Source organism: Bubalus bubalis, chromosome 22, assembly GCF_019923935.1.
Source record: "Bubalus bubalis isolate 160015118507 breed Murrah chromosome 22, NDDB_SH_1, whole genome shotgun sequence".
NCBI classification, from domain to species: domain Eukaryota; kingdom Metazoa; phylum Chordata; class Mammalia; order Artiodactyla; family Bovidae; genus Bubalus; species Bubalus bubalis.
In genome coordinates, this window is record NC_059178.1 from 41634733 (window position 1) to 41661765 (window position 27033).

Consider the following 27033-nt stretch of genomic DNA (forward strand, 5'->3'; position numbering starts at 1 on the left):
CTATTGGGGCTTTTTTGATGGTCATTATTGCTGTTTGGCTTGTTTGCACAAATGTTTCCTAAAACAGCAAACTAGGATTCTGCAGCAGTGATCTGGTATCTGGAGACTGTGATGTTACCACTTCCCCCAATTTGTTTGGTTATGAATGATGCAGGATTTTTAATCATTAGCATCTTGGCTTTGCTGGGTGTTTTTGGCAGACGGGCCCTCCAGCCAGCCCTGCGCTGTGCTCTTTGCATCAGGAAACCAGCTCACTCTGCAGGTGTTTCATCCATAAACAAGCACCAGCCACGGGCTCCTCTTTCTTTTTACGGAAACCCTTTGGAATTTAACTTTCAGATACAAATACTTGGAGCAGTTGGCAGCTGAGGCGCATGAGAAGGAGCTGAGAAGCCGGAGTGTGAGCCGGGGCAGAGCTGACCTCTCCTTGGACCTGACCTCACCGGCAGCCCCCGCCTCCCCCGCCCCTCTGGGTCGTAGCCCTTCATCTCTAGACTCGCAGGAGGTTCCCACGGTATCATCCTCCTCCCCAGGAACGCCTCAGCATCCCCAAGGTGAGTGAAGGGAGAGGAGAGGGGAACTGATGCGGTAATTAACATCAGACAGGCTTCTAGGCAGCATGAACCATCCCAGCGTGCAAACTCATACTGAGAGGCAGCTAATGGGAAGCTTCAGGGGTGGCTGTGACCTGAGGTGTCACTAATAGCAAGGCGTTTGCAAAGCCACTTACTACAGCAAAATTATCTATAAAGCTTGTCAGTGTATGATCACTGGAAAGGGAGAATGCTGAAAATAAGACTCACTTTGACATTTAATCCTAAGTCACAGGATAATAAGTTAGGATTAATTTATTCCTCTGTCATTTGCATGTTCTCTATTTATTGGATCTGCTCCTCCTGTAGGAATTGTCGGTCTGGTTTAAGTTACACTGATAGAGGGTAAAATTAACCAGAGCAAACAAAGAAACAGAAGTAAAATATTGAAGAAGAAAAAAAAGAAGATAGTAAAGATGACTGGCCTGTGGTATGGGGGTGGGCGTAGATGCTTGTGTTAGATGCAGACAGACAGGCTCTCCCTGGAGAAACTGCCGGTCGTCTTAGCTTTATTTGGAGAAAAGCAGTGCCATTGTACGCTGCAGCCTCGGAGCTCAGCAGTTTTCCTGATGGCTCTGCAAATTGTGGTCCGTTTTCTTTCACGTTGTCAGAGAGGATGGTCCTCGGGTACAGGCGCCTAACGCTGCATGTTGACTGACCCTGCAGCCAGCACGGTTTGGTTTAATCGAGTGTGATGGCTCTCAGCCTGCTGTAGGCTTAGCCAACTGAAGACAGCAGAGACACTAAACTTTTAACTCCAGGAAGGTTGACTAAATATGGCGTAAAGTCTAATTTAAACAAGGCAGGACTCCATGACCTCAGCAGAACTGGCTGTAACTGAACCATCTTGTCTGTCCAGTTCTTTGCTGGCTCTCCGAGCCTCGGGGCTCAATCTCCTGGAGCGGGCTGGTTCCGTCCCAGCTCCCCATCACGTCCTGTTACTCCTGGTCCTGGAGCCATGGAAGATTGTCCTGGGCAGATGGCTCAGTCCTAGATGAGTAATGTCGGTCTTAAAATGTTAAGACTCTGGGAATCAGGAAAACAGATTTCTCTGTAACAGCAGTGTGCTTTCCAAACTCGGCCTGATATCACTGTTCTATCTAAATGGTGGTATTTCCAGAGGCCATATAAAAAATATTCCCCCTGCAAGCTGTGGTTCAGGACTTAATCTGGGTACTTTTAACTCTAAGAGTTGTTATCTCCAGCACTTTACAGAAGGGTTTTGTCCAAACTGTGACGTACAGAATGGCCCCAAGCTAAGAAGGAATTGTCAGTATCTATAAATACTGTTTGTCCTCGAGATTTTTAATCTATTTGATGTTTGTGGCAAAACCAAGACAGTTCCCCGAGTATTTTGTCCAGTGTCAGTCAAACTTGAAGCCATTCTATCCAATTAAAGAGAGTGTTTTAACCTTTAATCAGAACACAGGAAATATTTTGTATGTACATAATATGCATTTGTGGAAGGTTATTTCAGTATGCTTTCAGAAAGATAAATAGCAAATGTCATTTTCCTCTTCAGAGAAGGGGTAAACAGAGACTAAGAAAATGTTTGACTGAAATCACACCCTAAATGGTTATCTACATCAGAAAAAGGAATATTGGACTTGAATTTAGACACAGTTACAAATTAACGAAACAGCATTGGTGTTTCCTTTTTTCTTAGGGAGAGGGGAGACACAGTGGCTCTTATAGAATCTAGAAACACTTCCATCATATGTTAAGTTATTATCATCCATCAAATCAGCTGGAGCCAGCAAAGTGTTCTAACATCCTTGTCCTAGTATATAACCGAGTTATTCAGTTGGAAAGTCTAAGTGTAGAATAAGAAAGGCTGTAGGAGGATGCTCTCAAGAGAACTGATGAAGCATCTTTCTGATTTGGAGCTTTTGGACCAGAACACAAAGTAGGTGTGGCATAAGGGTTTTTCTTCACCTGGTTTGTTATCATCTTGGAAGCATTCCACTAGGTCCCGGTTACTGGTCTCATCTTTTCACCAGGTCCCCATTTTCAAATGCTCAGAGTAATTTTTTGCTGATCCCTAATATTTAGAATATTCCAACAGCTGGGGGAAGAATAAAATATATAATCACACATCCAGATGTTTGTCCTGCACCAAACACCTGGCGCATGGTCCAAACATGTCAGGGGTTGACTCGCTTTTTCGTTCTTTATCCTTGTGGGGTCATGTGCTAATAATTCATTTCACATTTCTATAGCACTTAGCTGCTTCCTTCCAAATGCTGCTCTTTAATACCTTGTGGTGCATCTCAGTAAGGAAGGGAGATGCTCTTATGCATACTTTATGGAGGCTCGGATAGATGGGGATGTGCTTCAGATCTGGCTGGTGCCATGCTGGGAGTAAAGATCACTGTTTCACTCCCAACCCAGCCATTCATTGTGCCATGGTATCTGTGGTGACGCTCCCAAGAATCCCATGCCATCCCCTCACGACCCTCTCCCCAGTATCTATCAAAATTGTGACCTACATTTCAGAATTATATTTACAAAGAAAAAGGAACAGCAAATATTTATTCCTGAATTATGTATACCTTAAGGTTAAAGGTCACTTTGTGAATTCTTACTTAAATTCTTTCGATAACAGAATATATGAAAACATTAAAGCTTTCCCTACCTTTTCCCTTACAAAATATATTTACAAAGAGGGAAGAGTTAATGGTAAAATACCTGTAGCGTTATGTGGCGTCTAGTAAGATCTTTCAGCCAAAAACCTTCCCAGCTAAATCTGCTGTAACTTTTGTGTAAATCACGCCACTGCTCCCAGCATCAAGTCATTGTGTGCTTGAATTATTTTTCCATCTGGCCCTCTTGTGGTTCATAGCAGGTGTTTGTCCCAGTGGTGCCTAAAACTGGTGGTGATGATCTGAATATTTTTCCTTTGTGTCAAACTGCCAGGCCCATGTGCGCTCATTTGCGCTGTGCTCTAATTAATGGAGACAGCCCCCAGTTTAGGCAACCATGGAAGGACCGCTCTCTTCATCCATTGCTTTAATCGTTATTTTTTTTAAAGTTTATTTACTTATTGGCTGTGCTGGGTCTTCATTGCTGCAGAGATGGCTTTCACGGCTTTCTTTAGTTGCAGAGACGGGGGCTTCTCTTCGTTGCAATACAAGGGCTTCTCACTGCAGTGCTCCTCTTGTTGTGGAACACAGGCTCTAGGGCACCAGGGCTTCAGTAGTTGTGGTCCCCGGGCTCCAAAGCACAGGCGCCGTAGTTGTGGTACGCGGGCTCAGTTGTTCTGCGACATATGGGATCTTCCTGGGCCAGGGTTTGAACCTGTGTCGCCTGCATTGGTAGGCGGAGTCTTATCCACTGGACCACCAGGGAAGTCCCATTGCTTGAATTATGCTTTCCTTATTTTCACTGAGCCCTCATGGTATCGATCAGAATATCTATCCAATAAATGTGTTTCCTGTTATTTTAAAGCATTCAGAGATGACTCTGGAAACAAGTTTTCCTCACTAGAGAAAAGGTGCAATGTTCTTTTGGAATGGAGTTCTTCGATGTGGCTTTAAGGAAATTACTCTGAGGACTGAAAACAATGATACTCTAGGAACTCCCTGGCAGTCCAGTGTTTAGGACTCTGCACTTTCAATTCCAAGGGCCTGGGGCTCAATCCCTGGTTGGAGAACTAAGATCCTGCAAGCCACTTAATATGGCCAGAAAAAAAAAAAAGATAATCTATGGGCCCACAGTGAAGTCAGTGCAGCAAGGTAAACTGTTATGCCAGCGGGTGTCAGATCTCGGTAACCTATTTCATGGAAACAAAGTGGAGAAAATCGCTGATCTCGAAACCAGGTGTTGACGGTGGTCCATGCAGGATGCCTTGGGGTTGAACTGCCTTCCTTGGAGGCCTGAACTGTGTTCTTCCCAGGCTCCCTGGCTCCAATACCTGAGTGGCCCCTGAGGCTAAATGAGAGAAATGACCATCCCCAGGAGAAGGAAGATGCTGTCAAGAGTTGATAAGGTGATTTCACTCATTAATATAGCCACGAAAGCACACATAATGGCTAGATTATTTTTCTTATTTTGAGCTCGGTACTCTTTATTTTACACACACAGCTAGCATGTTACAGATGCATTTAGAAATTTACCATACTCTATTAATTCTATGTCAAAGAAGAATACGTTCAACAGTATGATTTTTTTTCTACCTGTAATTGATTCCTACATATTTCCAAATGTCTTACTCTTTGGCGCTGGAGATATAAAATGTGGCTTATGTGGTCACGGCCTATTCACCAGCACTCAGCTGGAGGCGCTTACAGAAATTATGGGCATGGTAAACTAATATTTTCTCTAAACCAAGAATAGAACCTAGGTCTCCCACCTTGCAGGCGGATTCTTTACCAGCTGAGCCACCAGGGAAGCCCAAGAATACTGGAGTGGGTAGCCTATCCTTTCTGCAGGGGAACTTCCTGACCCAGGAATAGAACCAGGGTCTCCTGCATTGCAGGTGGATTCTTTACCAGTTGAGCTACCCGGGAAGCCCGTAAGTGTTTACAGTAAATATGATGATTCTTCTAGTCTTCTGATCTTCACACCTGAAAATAAAATGTAGACATACAGTAATGGCATGAAATGTTCAATTTGTTTCCGCGAATCATCATTTTTCATCATTTTCATTCATCATGGCTACTGTCATTGTTACCAGTCACTGACTGAGCATCTTTGTTACCTTCATTGTGTAACATATTTTCGGTGTCCTTCAGGCAAAAAGGTGCTCTCCTAGGTTACCCTGTCCACAGAGTAGAGATCAGAAACATCTGGCATCCTGTTTCCAGCTGGCACAGAAGCAGTGGAATATCATCCATCATCAGCCTAATGCATGCTGGTTCCCTTGCATAAAGCTTCTGGACACCTCCAGTCCAGGATTTCGTGAGTTGGCAGGAAACTAGATTCCTGGTGGTTCTGTGACTCAGGGCTGCCCCACCTCACCTGACTGCTGCTACTTAATGCCATTTGTACGATGAGACAGAATCTCTCAGGGACTCAACCCAAGGGCAAGGCCAGGGCCCTGCCTGCTATGCCTGCTGGGGAACATTTGACAGCCTTTGTGAATCATGGGAGTTTTCTGCTTGCCATTTCTCCATTTCTAAAAAAAAGGAACAGATAATACTTTCCCATTTTTCCTCTTACAGAGAATGACAGTTGCCTGCAGTATGTCTTCTTGTACCATTTTATAAAACATTAAATAGTCCTGAGTTTTTTTGAAGCAAAGTATAAATCCTACTGAAGTTTACTTAAGTAAAGATAAGGCTCAGAGTGGCATTGGGACTGTTGTTAAAGCAGGATGTTATATGAGTGCCATGATAATCTCATAGATGACAAATAGGTGTCAATATCTGCCAAAGGTCTGAGACTTCACCCTACTTAAAAGCTAGTAAGTTAGCCCGCCATGATCTCATGGATGTTGGCAGAAGACACGAAACTCCTGGGTCAGAAACAAAGGACTTTATTACTCACAGCGATAGTAGAAGCCAAGATAGCAGCATTTGTGCCATTTCTGCAAGTTGCAGTTTCCACAAGGTGATGTGAATAAGCCCACATGACACCTGCGCACACTGAGTGGAACCCTGAGTTGAAGGATCTCAAATCTTTATTGGGCAGTTAGCGCATCTTCCCTTTATCCCAGAGGGAGACGTGATCTTGCTCACAGTGGGCGATAAACCAAGTAGTGGTTGGTTCCAGAGGGAGACTGTCTCTGTCTTACAAGGCTGTTTTCTATGCATACCTCCTTAGAAGGATGGTCCAGAATCAAGGCTATGGTGGCTTTGCTTGTAAGACTCCGGAAATGAGAGACCCATGGAGAATTGTTTCCAAGGTTGGGGTTATAGTGATTTTTAACCAACCTTTATCATCAAATTTTCATTCTAAAAACTGTTTAATGTAAACAAAAAAATCCAAGTTTGAAACAGCCGTTGGCTTGTTTGTTCTTATTTGACAAGAAGAAAGAGTATCAGGAGCTATAAAGCCCAGTGGGGAGCAGGCACTGTGTGCGTCTGGAGGTGCTCCAGGGCATCCGGAGAGACAGGAGTGCCTTTCATCCCAGGGGAAAGCCTTTGGTAAGTGCTTCCAGTTACAGTCAGAAGGCCTCCCCAGGCGGGGCTGTGGACCTTCTTCAGTCAGTGTGGTACAGCAAAGAGGAATAACTCTCAGGTTTCTTCTCGCCTCCTTATCTGTGCTCAGGACCTTGCTCTCTCCTCTGCCATCTCCATCTCCCCTCTTTCCCCCCAGCGTCCCTCCTCCCCCATACCCCTGCCTTTCCCCACGCACTCCACCAAGGCATTTGTACAAAGTGGTATAACACCAGCAGTGAGGCAGGATGATCAAACACTGGTTTTCCAGCCCCTAAGAGGATGCTTTTTCAAGACCTTTCCTGAGTTCCACAAATCTTTAGAGCTTTCCAAAGCTGTGAGATCTTCTAAAGAAGCCACCTCCACCAGATACACTGGGAAGTTCCAGTAGCTTTTTGTTGGCTTTCTGGGTTCAGCAACTCTGTCTTTCTTCTAGAACTCTCTAGACTCAAAAGTGTTACTGGGCTTTCATATCATCGTCGTCTTCTGTCATTGTGATTTCATCATCTTGTCTCACATTTGTCCTCGTTTTGTCTCAATCTTCTTACCAACTCTTCTTCTAGCTGCCCCCAGGTGTCAGATTTTTCCAGGATTCCTTCTCCAGCAACGCTCTGTGTTCACGCCACACCTCCTGTACCTTCACAGGCCCATCTGTAATTTTTAGCAACCTGCCGAGTGCTGAAATCCACCGTGTCTGCCTCTCCAGCTGTGGCCTTCCTGAGCTCAGGACTCATGTATCCAACCTCCTTAGACATTACCATCTGAATACGCCTTAGACACTTCGGACTTACCAAGTACCAGTCAGGGGCATTTTGATGGGAGGTGTCCCTCATCTCTCCCCCATAAAACTAGCAAATCTGCTCATACCTCCCAGTCCTTGTCTGGTTAAGACCATTTCTCTTGGCCTCCTTATTTAGGTTGGAAGCAGATAGGTAACTTTGACTTCTTCCTTAATGCTTACCCCTACATCCAGTCAGTCACCAAATGTCGATGTGCTCTTTTCCCTCAAATCAGCCCTCTCCCTTGTCTCCCCGTTGTCAGTGCTTCAGTCCAATCTTAACCATCCCTGATTTGGACCATTTCTATAGCTTCTACTATATCTCACCTCCCCAGGTTCTTATAGCCCAATCCCCTCCCCCCGCAAAAAAAATCATGTCTATACCATGATTTTAAAACCCGTTAGTGGCTCTCCATCATCTACAACATGAAGTTAAGACCTTGCGTGGCACTCAAGACTCTTGGGTATCCAGTCCCCACAATGAGTTTCTTACCACCGTAACCACCTTTACATGTTACGCTCCATCAGGACCAAACCACCCTCATAGTGGAAAGGTGTCTTGTTCTCTATCTCTCTGTTTTTCTCTTGAGCCATTCTTGAATCTCATGTGTTCTCTTGTGGTTTAAACAGCTTGCTGCACCCAGTGTGATTTAAGAGTCCAAGGACCTGTGGTTGGAGAGAACTTGGCCGGTGACTCTAAGCCCAGGACTTCTTACAGCGTTCCACTGAAGCTCAGTGAAAACTGGATTGTCGGAACTCTGAGGGCGGGTGTGGGATCTCCAAGGTGGTATCTTTCAAAAGGACTTTTAAAAGTAATTTTGAACATATATGGATTTCATCTTAAGAGGTGGTTTAGGCCCGAGCCTGTTTGAAAACTCTGGCTCTAATTTTGAGGACAAAGCTGGGTTGTATTTTAAAGGCATACAAATTCATTAGACCGGTGAATCGGTATTTTGCAGGTAATATGTGTCTTTTTGGAATAAGCTGAAGTGGACTGAGTTTGGGCCCATCCTAATGAACCTGTTCCTATAGAGCAATGATTCTCAGCCAGGAGTGGTTTTTGCTCTCAGGGGACATTTGGTAGTATCTGGAGATATTTTTGGTTGTCAGAACTGGGAAGGAGCTGCTATTGGCCTCCAGTGGGAAGAAGCCAGGAATGCTGCTGAATATCCGACAATGTGTAGAACAATAGGCTGCAGCTCCCCACCCCCCCACCCCACCGCAACAACAAAGGCGTATCTGACCCCAGATATCCAGAGTCCTGAGCCTGAGAAATCCGGCTCCAGAGTGAATCTGAGTGAACAGCTTAGAAAGAATTGGCCCAACACCAACGGCAAAATCTAAAGAATTTTCAAAGCTGTGAGCATTTTCTCTTGGGACCTTTTTCACATTTATATGATTAAACCACAAGTTTAAAGTCCATGGTGTTAGTTATTAGCTCTGAACTGAGGAGGTCCCTGGAATCCACACCATTTGGAGCAGCTATCATAGAACTGGCTGGCCCAGCCCTCAGTTTCATAAGACCTGCCAGAAAGCCAAGTCCTGGCAAAGTCATCGAGACACCATCACAGACTGAAATCAATTGAAGCCACCCAAAGACTTATTAAATTCAGATCTTTCTACCAGCCGTTTATCTCTTCAAAGAGAAATTGCATGACAGGGGATTCCAGTTGGACACTCTGGACTCAGCAGTCAGGGACATTGATGAAAGCAGAGCTGGAACGTTCGTGCCCACTTTTTGTTTTTTTTTTTTTTTTTTTTTTCAGGAATGGTTATGTACTTGTCTTTGTGGCTTAAGTCACCCACCACACAGTGTAACATCACGATTAACAGCCCAGGGTTTTCAATCAGGCCGATCCAAGGTCAAATCCCAGCTCCGCTCGTCAGTAAGGTTCTGTTGGAAGTAGGTGACGCATGCTCAAAGGGCCCATGGGCCGGCCGTGAAGGGACCATGTGCAGAGGTGCAGAGTGGGACGTTCAGAGTGCACGGAAGTGCCCGGAGACGAGCAGCAGCGGGGAACCGCCAACACCATTTTTGCCTCCAGGCCTGGAAAAACTTAAGGGAACAGCTCGGGCTGGGTAAGAGCTGTAGCCTTGGGAAGGGAGCCCTGAGGACAGGAATGCTGACATCTTCTGCCCAGCTGGCCCCTCATAAAGAACGGGAACATAAACACGCCAGCCTCGCCTTCCTCCTGCCTTTGCAGGTGCCTCCCAGGGCTGACCCACCTGGAAGTGAGAGGGAAGGCAAACGCAGGAGCTCCTCCCTACAGAGGCTGGCCTCCAGGGCACAAAGCAGGACAGAGAATGGGCCTCGGAGCAGGCCAAGAGTATCCAGCCTGCTGTGTGGCCCTGAATGAGTTACTTAACCTCTCTGAACACCATTCCTCGTTTCTCACATGGGGACATTAATCTTCACTTCGTTGGTAAGAGAAGTAAATAGGGTGACGTGCCCCTGTTTCCTGGGACAGCACCCATGTGTCAGAGGCGCTCTGTAGATGGTAGCTTTTGTTTTTAATTCACTTAAGGCCAAGCAGAGCCTGAGGTCAGGTAAGATCAGATGCGAAGTTAGTGCGGACAAAGAACTAGCTAGTCTGAGTTGATGTCTGCCTTAGCTGACTTGAAACAGGGATGAGCTGCCTGAAATCCTTAAGACCTGCTCGGTCCTCTTCTCTTGCCCAATTTTGTGATCTGTATCAAGGACATCTCGGTCATTAGACAGGGCACCCTTTTCTTTTCTTTCAACAAACACAGTTACGTTTTTCCTCTTCCCCCGTGGTTCTCAGGTTGATGGTTCTCATCCTGGCTCCCAACCTCTCTGCTGTAACATCTGTTTCCTTTGGATAAAGACTCCCTTTTAGTGGTTGTGCTCAGTTTATGAGTCCCTCCCCACAGGCTGGCAGCCACCCAGTTCCTTGTTACTTCTTTTGAATATACTGTAGATACTCTTCCACATTCTGTAAATTATCCCGTGTGTGTGTGTGTGTGACTCACTCGTGTCCGATTCTTTGCGACCCCATGGACTGTAGCCCACCAGGCTCCTCTGTCCATGGAATTCTCCAGGCAAGAATACTGGAGTGGGTTCCCATTCCCTCCTCCAGGGGATCTTCCACACCCAGGGATCGAACCCAGGTCTCCCACATTGCAGGTGAATTCTTTACTGCCTGAGCCAGCAGGGAAGCCCATGTTATCCCCTACCATATCTCTTTTTAGTGTTTAACTATTTGGCTGGGTCGGGTCTTTGTTGCAGTACACAGGATCTTCGCTGTGGCGTGTGGGCTTAGGTGCTCTGCAGCATGTGGGGTCTTAGTCCCCTAACCAGGGATCGAACATGCATTGGAAGGTGGATTCTTAACCACTAGACTGCCAGGGAAATCCCCCATATCTCTTTAGACAGTTTAATTTTTTTTCTTTCTCCTCCCTTCTACTCCCCCACCTCCAACCTTAAAATTTAAAGTTCTCTGAATCAGGTCAGTGCAGGTTCCGGCCAAATGCATTTTTCTGGCCTTTGCTAAGCGTGTCCTTGCAATGCCAAGATCCCATCAGTCTGCTGTCTCAGGATGTGGTCCAGGAAGACAGATCCCAGCTCTGGACGCCTTCTGTGTTGCCCAGCATTTCTTGCCATGTCCTCATTTCATTTCCAAGCTTGCACCCACCGTGGGGAGAAGAGTTGTCTGGCACCTGGACCTAAGCCCTCGCAGTTTCCTCCCACCCTCGCTTTCTGAGAGCAGTGAGAGACCCCTCCCCACAGAGAGGTTGGGGTTTAGTAGACAGTTTGTGCTCTGGCCACTGGCCTGCAACACTCCCATGCCCCTTGGATAGAACACACTGCCCGTCCCCACCCAGGGGATCCCTTGCCCGTGTGTTCTTCCAATGATGCCCTTTATACATTTTCTTCTCCTCTTGAGCCCCACCAGCTGGCATTTACCTCTTTCTCCTCAGCCTCTTTGTCTGCAGGGTTTGCTTCCTGAATGTTCACACCACACTGACTAGGAGTCTCCCCCTGAAGCTACCAGCCCATCTCAGCTGTCCCCGCGGGAACTGCGATTTGTCTGTGACGTGGGTATATTCAGGAGTTCTCTTGGGTCATGTGGAACATGGCCCGTCTCTTCCTAAGCACCCATCACCCCCCGCAGTGTGAAGTCCCAGGTCCCTAACTCACCCTCGAGGCTTGCTGCCCCAGCCCCCAACCCCAGATGTCTTTCATTCCTCCTTCTTGCCCCATGCCCCTGGTCTCTGCGCATGCTTCTCCTTCTTCCCAGAACTCTGCCCAGTTTTTCCTCTTTAGTTCCTTTTCCCCCTTGAAGACTATGCTTAGTACCGTTTAAGCACAGGGTCTTAGGACCCTTCCCAGGCTTTGCTAGAAACCCTTGCCGGACCCTCCCAGGGCACCATGCCTTTGCTCTTAGAACATCCATCACATTTATAAATATTTGTCTATTGTGGCTGGTGGGAACCGAGGGGCTGGGGTTTTCCCTGTGTCCTCTGACGGTGGGGTTTGCCCACCTTTGCTGTACATAAGTCACGGGTGTTGTGTGGGATCTCTTAGCAGCTCTGTAACTTCCTTGACAATAAGCACGAGAGGTCTGTAGTGCTGGATCTGAGTCATGTGTCTTTGTGCTTCTCACCACTGACACCATTGTTGGGTGTCCATGAAATGTTGTGAGCAATTTTCATCCCTCGGTATTGGCAAATGCCTTAGCTCCCTGAGGACTTTCCCTGCAGGCCTGCGTGGTTCCTCCTGTTTCCCCGGGGACTCAGCCAGTGTGGATGGTACTTTCCCCCAGGGTGCTGGGAGAGCAGTGGGCGTGATTTGGGGCGGTGACTCCAAAGGAACAGCTGTGTGTTGTGGAGGGGACTGTTGGTGATAGCTGCTGCTGCTAAGTCACTTCAGTCGTGTCTGATGCTATGCAACCCCATAGACGGCAGCCCACCAGGCTCCCCCGTCCCTGGGATTCTCCAGGCAAGAACACTGGAGTGGGTTGCCATTCCCTTCTCCAGGGGATCTTCCCCACCCAGGGATCGAACCCAGGTCTCCTGCATTGCGGGCAGATTCTTTATCATCTGAGCCACCAGGGAAGCCCTATCAAGGATCTTCTGCTGCTGCTAAGTTGCTCAGTCGTGTCCGACTCTGTGAGACCCCATAGACAGCAGCCCACCAGGCTCCCCCATCCCTGGGATTCTCCAGGCAAGAACACTGGAATGGGTTGCCATTTCCTTCTCTAGTGCATGAAAGTGAAAAGTGAAAGTGAAGTCGCTCAGTCGTGTCCGACTCCTAGCGACCCCATGGACTGCAGCCTACCAGGCTCCTCCGTCTATGGGATTTTCCAGGCAAGAGTACTGGAGTGGGGTGCCATTGCCTTCTCCATTGGTGATAAAGGTGCAGACAAAGAGAAAGCGAAGGGGAGCAGAGATGTTCTGGAGTTCAGTATCTAGTTTTGGGGTGTTTCCTAAGTGTCCATGAGAACTTTCTGAGCAGGTACTGGTCCCAAGACCACACTGGGGGCCCTTGGGCGTGAAAGGAAGGCAGAGTCTTGGCCCCCAGGTTACTCGTGCCTCGTTGTTCCTGGGCTTGATTAATGCAGCTGGAGGAGGGCTCAGCTGTGCCTCTTGTCCAGGGACTTCTTACTCATGTCTCAGGTCCCTCACTTGGCTGCCTGGCCCCATACCACCATGACCCCACTGATGCGATTTCATGGCCTGTCGCCAGCCCGGTGGTGAGCCCTCTGAAAGCAGGAGTGTGTGTTGTGTCCTGGACACACCTGTCACCTGGTGTATTCTGTGCAGAAGGTGCCAGGAGTGAGCAGCCCAGGTGTATGCCCCCGTCCCCTCCCTTCTCCGTCTTTGGTGGTTTGGTTTGATGGACTGTGTGTGAACGTTCTTTAATTGGTTCGTCAATAGAATAGCATCACACGCTACAGATCTGCAGTGAGGCCTTGCGGACACTGAGCCCGCGTTCTGGTCAGGACGTAGTTTTGGAGACGACGGTCTCCCCAGCAGTGATGAAAGAGAGACAGCACCCCAGCGGTCAGAACACACGTTTAAATGTCTGCTCCAGGAAGTAAGGCCTGAACAGAGCAGGATGAAATTACACTGCTAATTCCACAGAGTGTGTGGCTTTCTAGAGCTTGCATGTCCCTTGCCTCACTTGTCCCTAAAGTCCCTGGCTGATCAGGAGCCAGAGTCCCTGCTTAAAATGGAAGGACACGTGAGAGTGGAGTGTGTGTAGGCTGGAGCCAGACAGCCGTCAAATGATGGATCCTTCCTGCTTTGTCTGCCAGTCTGCTGGGGATGGGGAGTAGACATAGGCTGATGGCAACCAACTGCAGCCGTCTCCCCGTCAGCCATAAAGCCCCGCGGAGGCACCCTCGCCAGTTTTCGCCATATGCTCACCAATTAAAACTTAAATGCATGCCACATGCTAGGCTGTTGGAAACACATTTTCATTTTGATGTGGCTATTCTGAAGTAAATGTGTGTAAGAACATATGCTCTCTGTCAACCCAACGATGACACTGCTGTTGCTAAAACTGTGCTTTTGCTGTGCTGGTAAAATGAGGGGAGTTGTGTATCTCTTTGCTAAATACTCTATTATCAGATGAAAAGGCAGTTACCGTACAGAGTCCTTCAACACCGAAGGGATTTTTTCTCAAAGGTCTGTTCACTCTCTCCCTGTACCCAGCTCAGTTTTTGCTTTTAAGGAAAAACACTCGACATACCCATTCTTGGGCACACGGACTCACAGTCGTGTGCCCTTCAGCTTCTTCCTGCTGCTGCCAGCCCGTGCGTCTCAGTCTGGAAACTGCTCTCACATGATCAGATGGGGCTTCCAAAACCAGCCTTCTTGGGGACACCCCGGAGGGACACCCAACAGACTGCGGAGGACCTCTGCCACCTCACCCTCATCTCCTCGGTTCTCCCAGGAAGCCGGTGCCTATGCTAGGCTGGAGTTCCCAGCAGAAGGCTTGCAATGTGTCATCAAGCCCGGGGAGGGGGTGGTGGGCAGAAGTCCCTTCGTGCTGTACATCCAGTTCCCACATAAAAGGCCCTGGGGCAGTTTTGGGAAGAAGATCACTTCCCTGGGGTGGCTGGAAGTTACCCAGCACATAAGGAGAGGCTGGCATCTCATCTCTCTACTGCCTTCCTCTCCAGTTCCCAGACTCATTCTACAGGGAAGACAGCCTGAGAGCAGATGAGGGGTGGTGGTTCTGCACCCAGTGAGGCCTGGCAGAATGGCTTCTTGCTGGGATGTTGAAGGGCAGCTGGGCCCCCTGCCCAGCGATGCCTGAGCTTTTCTCTTGCATAGTAATGCCACTGCCTGGTTTGCTGGGGGCCTGCACTGGGTGCCCTGTTGCAGCCATCCCCGCTCACCTGAGCTGGCAGGTTGTCCCCACAAAGAGAGAGCCCCCACCCCCCATCATCTGCCTGTTCTTAGGTGTCTGGGCAGGCCCCTCACACTTCTCCCATGCAGAGACCCTGCCTGAATCTCTGCATTGCTTCGAGCAGTATGTGTGTAGACGTAGAACACGTGCTGTTGGTGGTACTGCCAGGATTCCAGCCATGTGGCTCTGCCCAGCCCTCAGGAGTGATTCTTCCTCACCTGGCCTTCATGGAAGGCTATATATATATATATATCTCCCCAATCATTTTGCTATCCATCCACAGCTCACAGCTGAGAGGGTTACTCAGTAAAAATATGCGTATGGCAGACTGTGTCATTTCCCGGCTTCTAGGGGATGACATCCATGGAACCTGAGCCACAAATCTCCAGCCTTGACAGGTTTAGAGTTATTTGCCTGTGGGTGATGCTTATAGATAGCTTCCAAGTGTATGGACTAACATCACATTGAAAGTGAAAAAGTAAAAGTGTTAGTTGCTCAGTCGTGTCCGACTCTGTGAGCCCATGGACTGTAGCCCACCAGGCTCCTGTGTCCATAGAATTCTCCAGGTGAGAATACTATAGTAGGTAGCCATTCCCTTATCCAGGGGATCTTCCTGAACCAGGAATCAAACCTGCATTTCCTGCATTGCAATCAGATTCTTTCCTGTTTGAGCCACCAGGGAAGCAAACATCACATTATGAGCAGACATAATTCAAGCAAAGGGTGACAGATCCTTTTATCAGTGACTAAACCAGACCCATTCTGGTTTAGTCACTGATAAAAGCTCTGACTGGAACTCCCCTGGTGGTCCAGTAGTTAAGACTGGATGTTCCCACTGCAGGGGCATGGGTTCTGTCCCTAATCAGGGAACTAAGACCCCACATGCCACACAGCTCAGCCAAAAAAAAGTAGAATTACCCAATAAATATTTATTTATGTCAACTGGATATATTTTATATCAACTGATAACTTAAAAGAAAATCATACTGCTCTTTGCTAATCAGTTTGATTCACCATGAACTTATTTCCTTTTCCCTGAAGAAGCAAAAGGATCATGTATCAGTCTGCTGTTGCTGTGTAACAAGTTACCACAAACATAGCTGTTCAAAACAGCACCTGTTTATTATCTCATGGTTCCCATGAGTCAGAAACCCAGCCTGGCTAACTGGGTTCTTGGCCAGGAGTATCTCAAGGCCATAGTTAAGGCTGTGGCTGGTGGGGCTCTCTTATTGGGAGGCCCGGGAAGAGTCCACCTCCAGGGTCTTTCAGGTTGTTGGCAGAATTCAGTTCCTCATGCTTGCAGGACTAAGGTCCCTGTTCCTTGTTGTCTATTGGCCAGGAATCATTCTCAGCTTCTAGAGGCCAGCACATTCCTTGTCAATGGGCCCTTCCATCTTTAAAGCCAGCACGGGTGGGACAAATACTTTGTGTGCTTTTGATCTCTCTGACATCTTTTTCTGGTGCTAATGAGAAAACACTCTGTTTCTAAAAGGCTCACCAGGTTGGATCAGACCCACCTGAGAGATCTCTGTATTGTAAGGTCGAGCAACTTGAGACATGAATGCCAGCCGCCATCCCCTTCCTTGCAGTGTTTGATTGAATAACCAGGCAACGGGAGTCCAGAGCCACTTTCAAATCTGCCTGCCTCACGTCTGGTCTCCCTTCCGCTCCCTTTCACTTGACATTGCCTCGAAATTCCCGTCCTCACTGTAATCTCCTCTGTTGTCTCCCCCAGCCAGCGCCGGGGAGCCTGGGCCTGAACCGGAGGCAGACGTGGAGGCAGAGGTGGGGCAGGTGGCCGATGAGGCCGGCCAGGAGCTAGCCCCTGCCAGCGCGGGAGCAGAGAGCGAGGTGGAGCGGGCCGTGGAGCCCGAGCACGAGGAGCGAGCCTCCCTGAGCGAGAAGGAGCGGCAGAATGAGGCAGTGAATGAGCGTGACAACTGCTCGGCCTCCAGCGTCTCGTCCTCCAGCAGCACGTTGGAGAGGGAGGACAAGGAGGAAAAGCTCTCCCGGGACAAGGGCACGGGTAAGGAAGCCCCCGCCCAGGGCACCCGGCGCAGGGCACCTGGCTCACTGGCCTCCGAGTTGACCTGCTGGCCCAGCTCGCTCCCCAGACGGTGCCCCGTGTCTGGAGGAGGGTGCGTGTCCGCACTCAGCCAGCCAGCGGCCCCCACGATGGGCTCCCTCCCCCTGCCATGCAGCTGCACCATCACTTTACAGCTGGGAAAGGGCCATCAGGGCCTTCTCCTGAGGAATGAGCCCCAGCAGAGAAATTCCTCAGCTTCCTTCTAACCGTTAAATTGTGAACAATAAGTGTGCCTGTTTTCTGGTTTAAATTTAGAGACACGTCATGTTGTTATCTGCTCCCTTGAAAGAGTTAATTTTGCAGTGAAGTGTGTTGAGCCATTGTGGCTAAACATTCCAGACCAGAGCAACTTTGGTAAAGTGAATTGTATGAGTACTTTTAAAAAGGGCCAGTTCATAGCGTGCTGAGGTCAGTTTGATGGGCTCTGCTGGAATGTATGTAATTTAGGTAATTTTCTACAATATACTCAGGACCACTGTTTTCTTCCATATTAAGTACGTGCTTTTTCTTATAGAATCATACCTTTTTGGTATTATGCCTGATGGTCATTCAGTTTCACCTGTTTGAGGGTGACTTTATGTTTAGGGACCAAATGGAATGTTAGTTCTCATTAGGGACTTGGGGAAGGTGACACAGAGGGTTCTAGAAATTGTAAGTGTTTCAAATAATCATTTGAATGATTTTTTAAATTTTTAATTGGAGGAGAATTGCTTTACAATGTTGTGATGGTTTCTGCCATACAACAATGTGAATCAGCCATAGGTATACATATGTCCCCTCCCACCCCCATCATTTGAATTATAATTCATGTGTGACACCATGGAGTTGGTGTTCCGACTCATGACTTGTGTGCGGTGTCAGGAAGCTACCTCTCTTGACAGACACTCCTTACCTGTGGAGACATGTCTTATGGGGCAGCCTTCATTAAGTTACGCAGTGACACAGATTCAAGGACCCTACGTCTTAGGCCCAGAAGGCAGCATGAAGGCTCCACAAGGGACTGCCAATCAGTGGCACGACCTGTGCATGATGTGTTAGTTCACAGATTAAGAACACAGTTTCTCTGAAGCCTGGACGAGTGAACAAAGATTGAACAAAAAGTGAACAAAGAATGAATGAAGCCATAATTCATTCAGGAGACCTGTCAACCAATGGCTTAGTCTAATATTTCAGTTTTCACAATTATATAATTATATTTAATTATATATATATATATATATATATATATATATATATATATAGTCTCAATGAAAAGGAAAAGGCTTTGAAGACTTTGTTTAGGAATCATTGCATTGAAAATCTTGTGTCTGGTTGAATATGTGGGTGCTAAAAGGATTACATATATTGATACTAAATTTCTTTCAAAGTCAGATTATAGTTATACTCTCAGATTTTACTTGCTGTTATTCACATTTAATGTAATTTTGGTCACAGTACAGAGTGTCGGGTAAGTCTTGTTGATCAGTTTGACCTTAAATCATGTTTTATTGCATTATGAGTAGCTTTAAGGATTATTAATCTTAACTAGGTTTAGCAAGCCTAAAACATATCAACAAGTTGAATTAGTAGAAATAAGCCAGGGCAAAGAACTTTCTTGGATCAGATTGCCCAATATCTTTCCAAATAAGGACAACTTTCCAAAAATGGAGACTCTACTCCCAGTGAAGAACCATTGACTTCCTACCGAAAGCTGGTAGTGTCCAGGAATTGGAGCTTAGCAGTGGCTTTTCTGCTTCAGTCTGGTGCTGTTAAGGGATGTGGCCATGTTTATTTGTTGTAGCTTATTGGTTCCTAAAATATCCCACTGCTCACAGCCACCATCAGCAGCCAGGAATCAGGGAAGCTCTGTCCTCATAGTTCTTGCTTTTCAGAATCTTCTCAACCAAATCACAAAGGCAATCAAAGTGATTCCCCATGTTTTTGCTAATGGTTGTAGCTATTATTTGAGAATGAATTTGTAGAGCTTGAAAGAGATTCAACTTACTGCAAGTGTGTGGTTTTATTTTTCTTTGTTTTTGGTGTTGTACTGCCTGGCATTAGAATGAGAGGCTTTATCGTGGCATCGATTACACTTTGTTGTAGTTACTTCCAAAATGGTGTTTTGTCTCTACTTGAATGCAGTGAGGATGGGGTTGTCTGTCTTGTTCATTGTGAGTCCTTCCTAGCTGGGGACCCAGAACATAATAGGGGCTCAGAAAACCACCGATGAATGAAGAAGTATCAGGCTAAGATGGAGAAGCCCCATTACTCCCAGTTCCTCCCTCTTACAACTAAAACATCAACACCCTGGATATAATAGAATGGCCAATCATAGAAGGACGCTGAAAGGTGAAAAGAAGGAGGCAGACTGCCTGGGAGTCTTTTGACTTGAACAGCACAGCAGTGAAGCTTCAAGGAAAGCTGATTCCCTTAACCAAAGGGTTGGGAAAGGTGATGCCTAACAGAACAGAAAATCTGTGCTGCTCTTAATAAGTGCTCTATCCCCAACAAGGTCTAATGGAAGCTATGCCACTGTCACACCTCTCTTCCAATCCAGCGGTTTCAGTAAGACAGAAGAGGAAGTAGTCTTCTGTACACACCCATATGGAAATAGGGGTGATGGCTCTCCAGTTCCCTCCCCTCCATCAACCCTGTAGTGTCAACGGGACTCAGAAGGGAACCCTTCTTCTGTCGCCTGCCCAGTAGAAGCAGATTGCACTCCATTCCCCTGCTGGGATACTGTTGGCCTAATGGGGAGTTCATAGTCTATTCCCTGCAGGGAGAAGCAAGTGAATCTCAATTCTCCCAGCAGGGTCAAGTCAGTGGGGTCCTGTGGGGATCTGAGCCTTCACCTGGACCACAATAGGACCACACTTAATGAGGACCTGGTGGAAAGACTAATAGCCTTCTCTCTCTTCCCACCACCACTCTTCTTGTCCTCAGTGCCAGTGAGGGCCCAGAGGGAGCCAAGCCTCCATCCCCACCCAGCATAAACAAGGTAGAATGATGTGGTTGGAGGTAGGACTAGCCATTGGTGGGGACTGGTGGAAAACTGAGCCTTCACTTCATTTGGAGACAGTGAGCCAATGGAAGTCAATGCTTCACGTCCATTGGGAAGATGCTGCTGGGGTCAAAGGGCTTCAGCCCATCTACACTGAGGAAGTGAGTCAGATGACAGTGGGGCCCAGCAGGGAGCTGAACACATACCTGCACCAAGACCTATAAGCTACACCTTGAAAGGATGAAAGTGAAAGTGAAGTCGCTCAGTCGTGTCCAACTCTTTTCGACCCCATGGACTGTAGCCTATCAGACTCCTCCATCCATGGGATTTTCCAGGCAAGAGTGCTGGAGAGGATTGCCATTTCCTTCTCCAGGGGATCTTCCCGACCCAGGAATCGAACCCGGGTCTCCCGCATTGCAGGCAGACGCTTTACCATCTGAGCCACCAGGGAAGCTAAAAGGGTGAGTATCTGCTAAAAGAGAAGGTTAAATATGATCCAAGGTCTATCCCATAATACCCAACACATCCAGGATATAATAAAAAATCACTCATCATGTCAAGAAGCAGGGCAATGACATCTTGGATGGAAAAAGACCATCCAGAGATGCCATTATTACGGTGACTGCTTTAAAACCTTTGACAGGTGCTAGGATGATCTGTCAAAAGTTTTAAAGCAGTCATCATAATAATGCTTTAGAGAACAGTTACAAACTCTCAGGAAATATGTTAAAAAAGTCTTAGCAAAGAAATTTTCAAAAAAAGAACCAAAGGAAAATTATACAACTGGAAAATGCAAGCTGAAATAAAGTATTTGACATACTTTATATTTGATTAGAGACAATAAAGGAAATAATCAGTGTATTTGAAAACAGATCAGTGGAAATTACCAAATCTGAATAGCAGAGAAAAAATAGACTAAAAATGAAAGGAGCCTCAGGGACCTATGAGACTATGTCAGTAAAACTGACATTCATTTCATCTAAGTCTAAGAAGAGGAGAGAGAATGCAGTGTAGAAAAATGTTTGAGGAAATAATGGCTGAGATTTTCTCAAGTTTTGCAAAAGGCATAAACCTACAAATTTAAGCTGAGCAAATCCTAACAAGGATAAATCCAAAGAAATTGACACCAAGACAAATAATAATCAAATTTATGATAACTAAAAGCCAAATAATACTTTTTTAAGACAAAAAAAAAAATGATGTGATATCTATAGAAGAGCAGCAGTTCAGAGGATAGCGGATTTCTTGTCTGGATCATGGAGGCCTGCAGAAAGGGGGACAGCATCTGTCAAGTGCTGAAAGACCATAACTGTCAGCGATGAATTACATGTACAGTAAAAGTGGCCTTTAACAGTGCAGGGGAAATAAAAACATTCTCAGTAAAGAACGACCAAGAGCATTGTCACAAGTGACCTCCCCTTGAAGAATGGCTGAAGTAAGTTCTCTGAACAGAAAGGAAATGATGATAGAAGATGACTTGGGACTCCAGCAAGAAAAGAAAAACAGAATGGGTAAAAATAGGAGTAGATAAAAATGCTATGTTTTTTCCCATGTGCTTCTTAAATCATATTCGATGGTTGAAACAAACATTAGATTTGCTTTATGGTGTTCAGCATATGTAGAGGAAATACTTAAGACAGCTATATTTTTAAAAGTGGGAGAGTAAATGGATCTAAATGGAAGCAAGGTTTCTGCACTTCAAAATAGTAAAACATCAATTTGTTTTTGTTTAGTCACTGAGTTGTGTCCGACTCTTTGTCACTCAGTGGACTACAGCCCGCCAGGCTCCTTTGTCCATGGGACTTGCCAGGCAAGAATATTGGAGTGGGTTGCCGTTTCCTTCTCCAGGGGCTCTCCAGGGCTCAAAACTGCATCTCCTGCATTAACAGGTGAATTCTTTACCACTGAGACACCAGGGAAGCCCAATACCAATAGACTAAATAAGTGAGTGTGTATACTGTAATACCTAGAGCAACTACTAGGAAAATTACATGAAGCAATGTACTCAAAAACACTATAAAAAAGTCACATTGAAATTCTAAAAAATGTTCAAGCAATCCACCCAAGACCAAGAAAGGAGGAACAGACACTGAAACAAGGATCAAACGAAACAAATAAAATGGCACACTTGAGTCCTAACACAGCAAGTGAAAGACAGAGACTTTAAGAGTGTATAAAAACACCAGTCAACCATGTGCTATCATATACAACACTCATATCAAATGTAATGACATGGGCAGATGGAAATTTAAAAGCTGGAAAAAGATGTCATGCCAACATTAATCAGAGAAAAGCCATATTAGGGCTATATTAATATCAGATGAAGTACACTTCAGAGCAAAGGAAATTGCTAGGGACAAAGAAGCACCCTACGTAATGATTTTATAAAAGACATACATGAATGAAGAAAGTAAACTTGAAAGCCAGCATTTAAAATGTTACCTGATTATGCTCTTTGCCTTGTTGCCAAAATAAGAAATTGCCAACATTTCCCAATAAATGGAGAGAGTGAGGCGGTCTGTTGAGAGAGACTCAGTCACTTTATCTGCCACAACTTCCTGGCATCAAAGCAGTCTCCCTATTTACGGGACTGTTTGAGCCGCTGTAGTGATTTTTCCATCGTGTCCTCAAATGCCACCTCCTGTCTCTTTGATGGTGGTTATCATCAAAAGGTATTTTGTTTGTGAAGCCAATCTCCAAGAGGACTTAAGACCTCCTTGTTCTGGTGTTGGGTGCTTGGTGAGCTTAGGCCACTGTTGAGCAGAGCACAGAGGACACAACTACAGTGGAAAAATCAGAGCACTTGAGGGCCTTTGGGCTTCCCCAGTAACTGCCTCCTCCCAGATGAAGGCACAGCCACAGGGGAGAGACCAGTGTCCTCCCCCAGCCTGTCTGATCCAGCTCTTTGGTAGAGGAAAAGCTCATGCTGCTCGCGTCCTCGGCCTAGGTCTCCTGCCCCCTCCCCACATGAGCAGCCACAGAGGCCCTTGGATATCTGATGGAACGCACAGCCTGAAGTGCCCACCGCACAGCCCTGCTGGACCTCAGGAAGCAAGCTCAGAGGAATGACGTCCCTGACCATTTATCCATTCATCCACTCATCCTAGATGCTGGGGATACAACAGGGAACAAAGCAGACCCAGATCCCTGCTCTTGTAGAGTTTACATTCCGAGGAAGAACACAATTTAACAAATAATTATAATCATTCCAATAATGGGACAAAGGCAGCAATAAACTCAAAGAGGAAAATGTGTGGAAGATCAGACAGTAAGACATGCTCGGGTAGAAAATAAAGCAGAAAAAGATGATCAGCTGTGGGCGAGAGGGAGGTGTGCACAATTTTAAATAAGGTGGTCGGGGAAGATTTCACTGGGAAGACACTATTTGAGCTAAAACCGAAAGGAAGTTGAGAAGCACATTGTGTGATTAACTGGGATTGCCCCAGGAGAGGCACAGGTCCTGAGGCTGGATCACATACCGCCTGGTGAGTTCTAGGGATGTCAGGTCAGTGTTGTTGCTGAAGAGGCTCGTGTGTGTATATGTGGGGCAGCGGCAGTGGCGGAGCTGGTGGTAGGAGAGGGGAAGAAAAAAAATTAAGGTGGGATCATGCATGGCTTGTGAACACTGACAGGTCACTGGCTTTTTGTCTCGGTGAAATGTGGCACCTTTTGCAGACTTAGAGCAGGAAGATAAGTTGGACATTGCAACACGTCACATGGCTCTGGGGTTGAGAACTCACTGTAGAGGGGGAAGCGTGGAAGCTGAGATCAGCTGGATGCTCCCCTGTTGGCAAGCAACCTCGCTAGTTCAGACTGGAGTTGTGGCAGGAGTAGTGATGAGAAAAGTGATGGGATTCTGGATGCAACGTGAAGATTAAACTAACAGGACTCTGCTATGTGGGATGAAAGAACAGGATAAAAGTCAAGGATGACTCTGAGGCTTTTGGAATTGGCAGCAATTACATTAGATGGATGAAGGATGGATGAAGTGGCCGCAACTGAGGCCAGAAATGACTGCGGGAGAATCGGGTTGGATGAGTGGATGGGACTGAGGGCAGAAGATGGCATTTAAAGGCCTGAGACTGGATGAGATGAAGGCTAGGAAAGGGAGTGTAGATGGAGAGAAGAGGTCCACAGACACTTGAAGGTTAAAGATAAGGAGGAACCAACACAGGAGACTGAGAAGGAGCAGCCAAAGAGAAGGCAGCAAACCAGGTGAGAACAGCGTCCGGGAGGCCAAGAGAAGGATGTGAGTCAAAGATGAGAGGATAACAGCTGCATCTAGTGTGACAGGAAGGTCATAGGTCACCCAGAAAGGAGCATCTTTGAAACAGAGCAAAAACTTCATTAGACTGGGTTCAAGAGAGAATAAAGAGAGAAATTGGAAACAGCGAAACAACTCTTATATGCAGCTTTATTCTTTGTTTTTTTAAACTTTTTATTTTGTATTGGGGTAAATCCCATGGACAGAAGAGCCTGGTAGGCTACAGTTCATGGGGTCGCCAACAGTTGGACACGACTGAGTGACTTCACTTATTTCTTCTTTTTAGCTGGTGAACAGCATTGTGGTAGTTTCAGGTGAACCTCGAAGGGACTCAGCCATACATATACATGTATCCATTCTCCCCCAACTCCCTTCCCATCCAGGCTGGCAGTAAGTTTGAGTAGAGTTCCATGTGCTCTACAAAAGGTCCTTGTTGGTTATCCATTTTGAATATAGCAGTGTGTGTATGACCTTCCCAAACTCCCTAACTCTCCCTCCCCCTGCCAGCTTTACTTTAAAAGAAAGGAGAAAATTTGGATTATAGCTGGAGGATAAGTAGAATCAAGTGAGGTTTTTTGTTTTCATTTAATGGGTAAAATTATACTGCGTTTATATCCCAGTAGGAAGACCTAGTGGGAGGAGCATGGGAGATGCAGGGTGGAGAATCATGGGAGCGGATGAGTCCCACTAGAGGACAGGGCATCAGTAGCCACAGGACAAACGTCAGTGTTCAGGTGCAGGTGGGTGAGTGGAGGCAGAAGAGGCCCTGGAAGAGCTCCGACTTTGTCTGTTAAGTTTTTGAAACAGAAAGCAAGGCAGTGCTTGCAGAGGATGAGTTGAGTAGGGGAGCCTAGAGGAAAGAGGAGGTGTATGGAAAGCCATATAAGAGAGGTCATGGATGGGGCCGCCAGGCAGCATTAAGGGTCTCCTGAAGACTGGTGGCCGTATGACCAGTGGTACGGTCTGTGCGTTTCTCCAGGAGTGTTTGGTTTCACTGGTGCAGAGGTGGAGTAGGGGGAAAAAGGAGTAATTCTACAGCCTTTTAAGTACCTGCCATGGGTGAGGGGGCATTTCCTTGCCTCCCTGTGTGTAGTTAGGGCAGTTGCCCTGAGTGGGTCCTGACCAGCTATCATGGGTGGGCAGAAAAGGCAAGGAAATTTTTTCCCATGAGCCTAGGCAAGAGCCACAAGCCCTACGAGAGTGTTGGGTCCCTAGAGTGGGCCATCAGCCCTTCAACACAGCATCTCTTTCTGATCAAGAGCATCTTGTCAACCGTGACCACCTTCCTCTTCCATTGCTTCATTTCTGGGTCTTCCTGATTGCTCCTGTGTGAAATGCCCACGTGTTGCCTGGTTGGTTCTCTCATGGTATTGAGACCAGTGTGATGTTCTCATTTTTTTCTCCTGTGTACTTTCAGGTTTGTGGTCTGCGGGTGTTCAGGATGCCGGTGTAAATGAGCAGTGTGGCGACATCCTCACCAGCAAACGGTTCATGCTGGACATGCTGTATGCCCATAACAGAAAGCCCACGGATGACGAGGAGAAGGGGGAGGGCGAGGCCGCGAGGACCGCACAGGGGGCGGAGGCAGTAGCCAGCCTGGCCAGCCGGATATCCACCCTGCAGGCCAGTTCCCTGGCCCAGGATGAGAGCGTCAAGAGGGTGGACGTTGGTTGTCTGGACAACAGGGGCAGTGTGAAAGCCTTTGCAGAGAAATTCAACAGCGGAGACCTAGGGAAGGGGTCCGTCTCCCCTGACGCGGAGCCCAATGACAAGGTCGCAGAGAAGACATCAGCTCAGTCCAAGACGGAATCTGACTACATCTGGGACCAGCTCATGGCCAATCCCAGGGAGCTCAGAATCCAGGACATGGATTTCACTGACCTGGGTGAGGAGGACGACATTGATGTCCTGGACGTGGACCTGGGTCACCCGGAGGCCCCAGGGCCACCTCCCCCGCCCCCACCCACCTTTCTGGGTCTGCCGCCCCCACCACCTCCACCCCTGCTGGACAGCGTGCCTCCCCCTCCAGTCCCCGGTAATTTATTGGCTCCCCCTCCAGTATTCAACGCTCCTCAGGGCTTAGGGTGGCCCCAGATACCCAGGGGTCAACCGGCATTCACCAAGAAAAAGAAGACCATCCGTCTATTCTGGAACGAAGTCCGGCCTTTTGAGTGGCCGTGTAAGAACAATGGCCGCTGCAGAGAATTCCTGTGGTCGAAACTGGAACCCATTAAGGTGGACACCTCCAAGCTGGAGCACCTGTTTGAGTCTAAATCGAAGGAACTGTCCGTCTCCAAGGTATCGCTTGCATCCAGCATGCCTCTTCATTTGCTGAGTTACTTACAGATGTTGGGTAGAACGGAGAGTTTTGTTATACATAAAATGCCCTTCGTGTTGCTCTTACTAATTTGCTTAAAAAGGCAGTTGGTATAAAAATTTGACTTTTCATCCAGTACCCTGTGTCACACGTTAGGTGTGAGCTAAATGAGTAAGGGACCTTTTGTTGCTAACAAAGCTAGCAACTTATTAACATCGATAGGCAAGTAGCTTTCCAAGAACCTAATAACCTGGAGGAAAAAAAAAAAAACCCACAATGTTTACCCAGGGATTGTTAGCATAGCCTGACAGCAAATGTTGATATTCACTAGAGGAAAGTAGACTTGCTAATTTATCAAACACACTGACTTCATCCTGCGGAAGTGTTTATTCACGCCCACATTTGTTGTTTATGGTTGATAGTGGTTTAAACCTCAGCTGTAAGATAGTAGGTTATGGGACATTTCAACTTGCTACCACTATCTGGATGCTTCTATACAGCCATATAGTTAGCATCCTGTAAACATACGTGTATCTAGA

The 27033-nt window shown here is 47.0% G+C and overlaps 1 protein-coding gene across 11 annotated transcripts in view; it reads left to right on the forward strand.

The window, feature by feature from the left end:
* Positions 1 to 27033, forward strand: part of FHOD3 (formin homology 2 domain containing 3) — a 521378-nt gene that overhangs the window by 424517 nt on the left and 69828 nt on the right. For all 11 annotated transcript variants that reach the window (XM_044934658.2, XM_044934661.2, XM_044934659.2 and 8 more), the window contains 3 exons: positions 340 to 554; positions 16583 to 16873; positions 25595 to 26475. In XM_044934658.2, the coding sequence (XP_044790593.2) occupies positions 340 to 554; positions 16583 to 16873; positions 25595 to 26475 (1387 nt within the window). The remainder of the gene's footprint in view (positions 1 to 339; positions 555 to 16582; positions 16874 to 25594; positions 26476 to 27033) is intronic.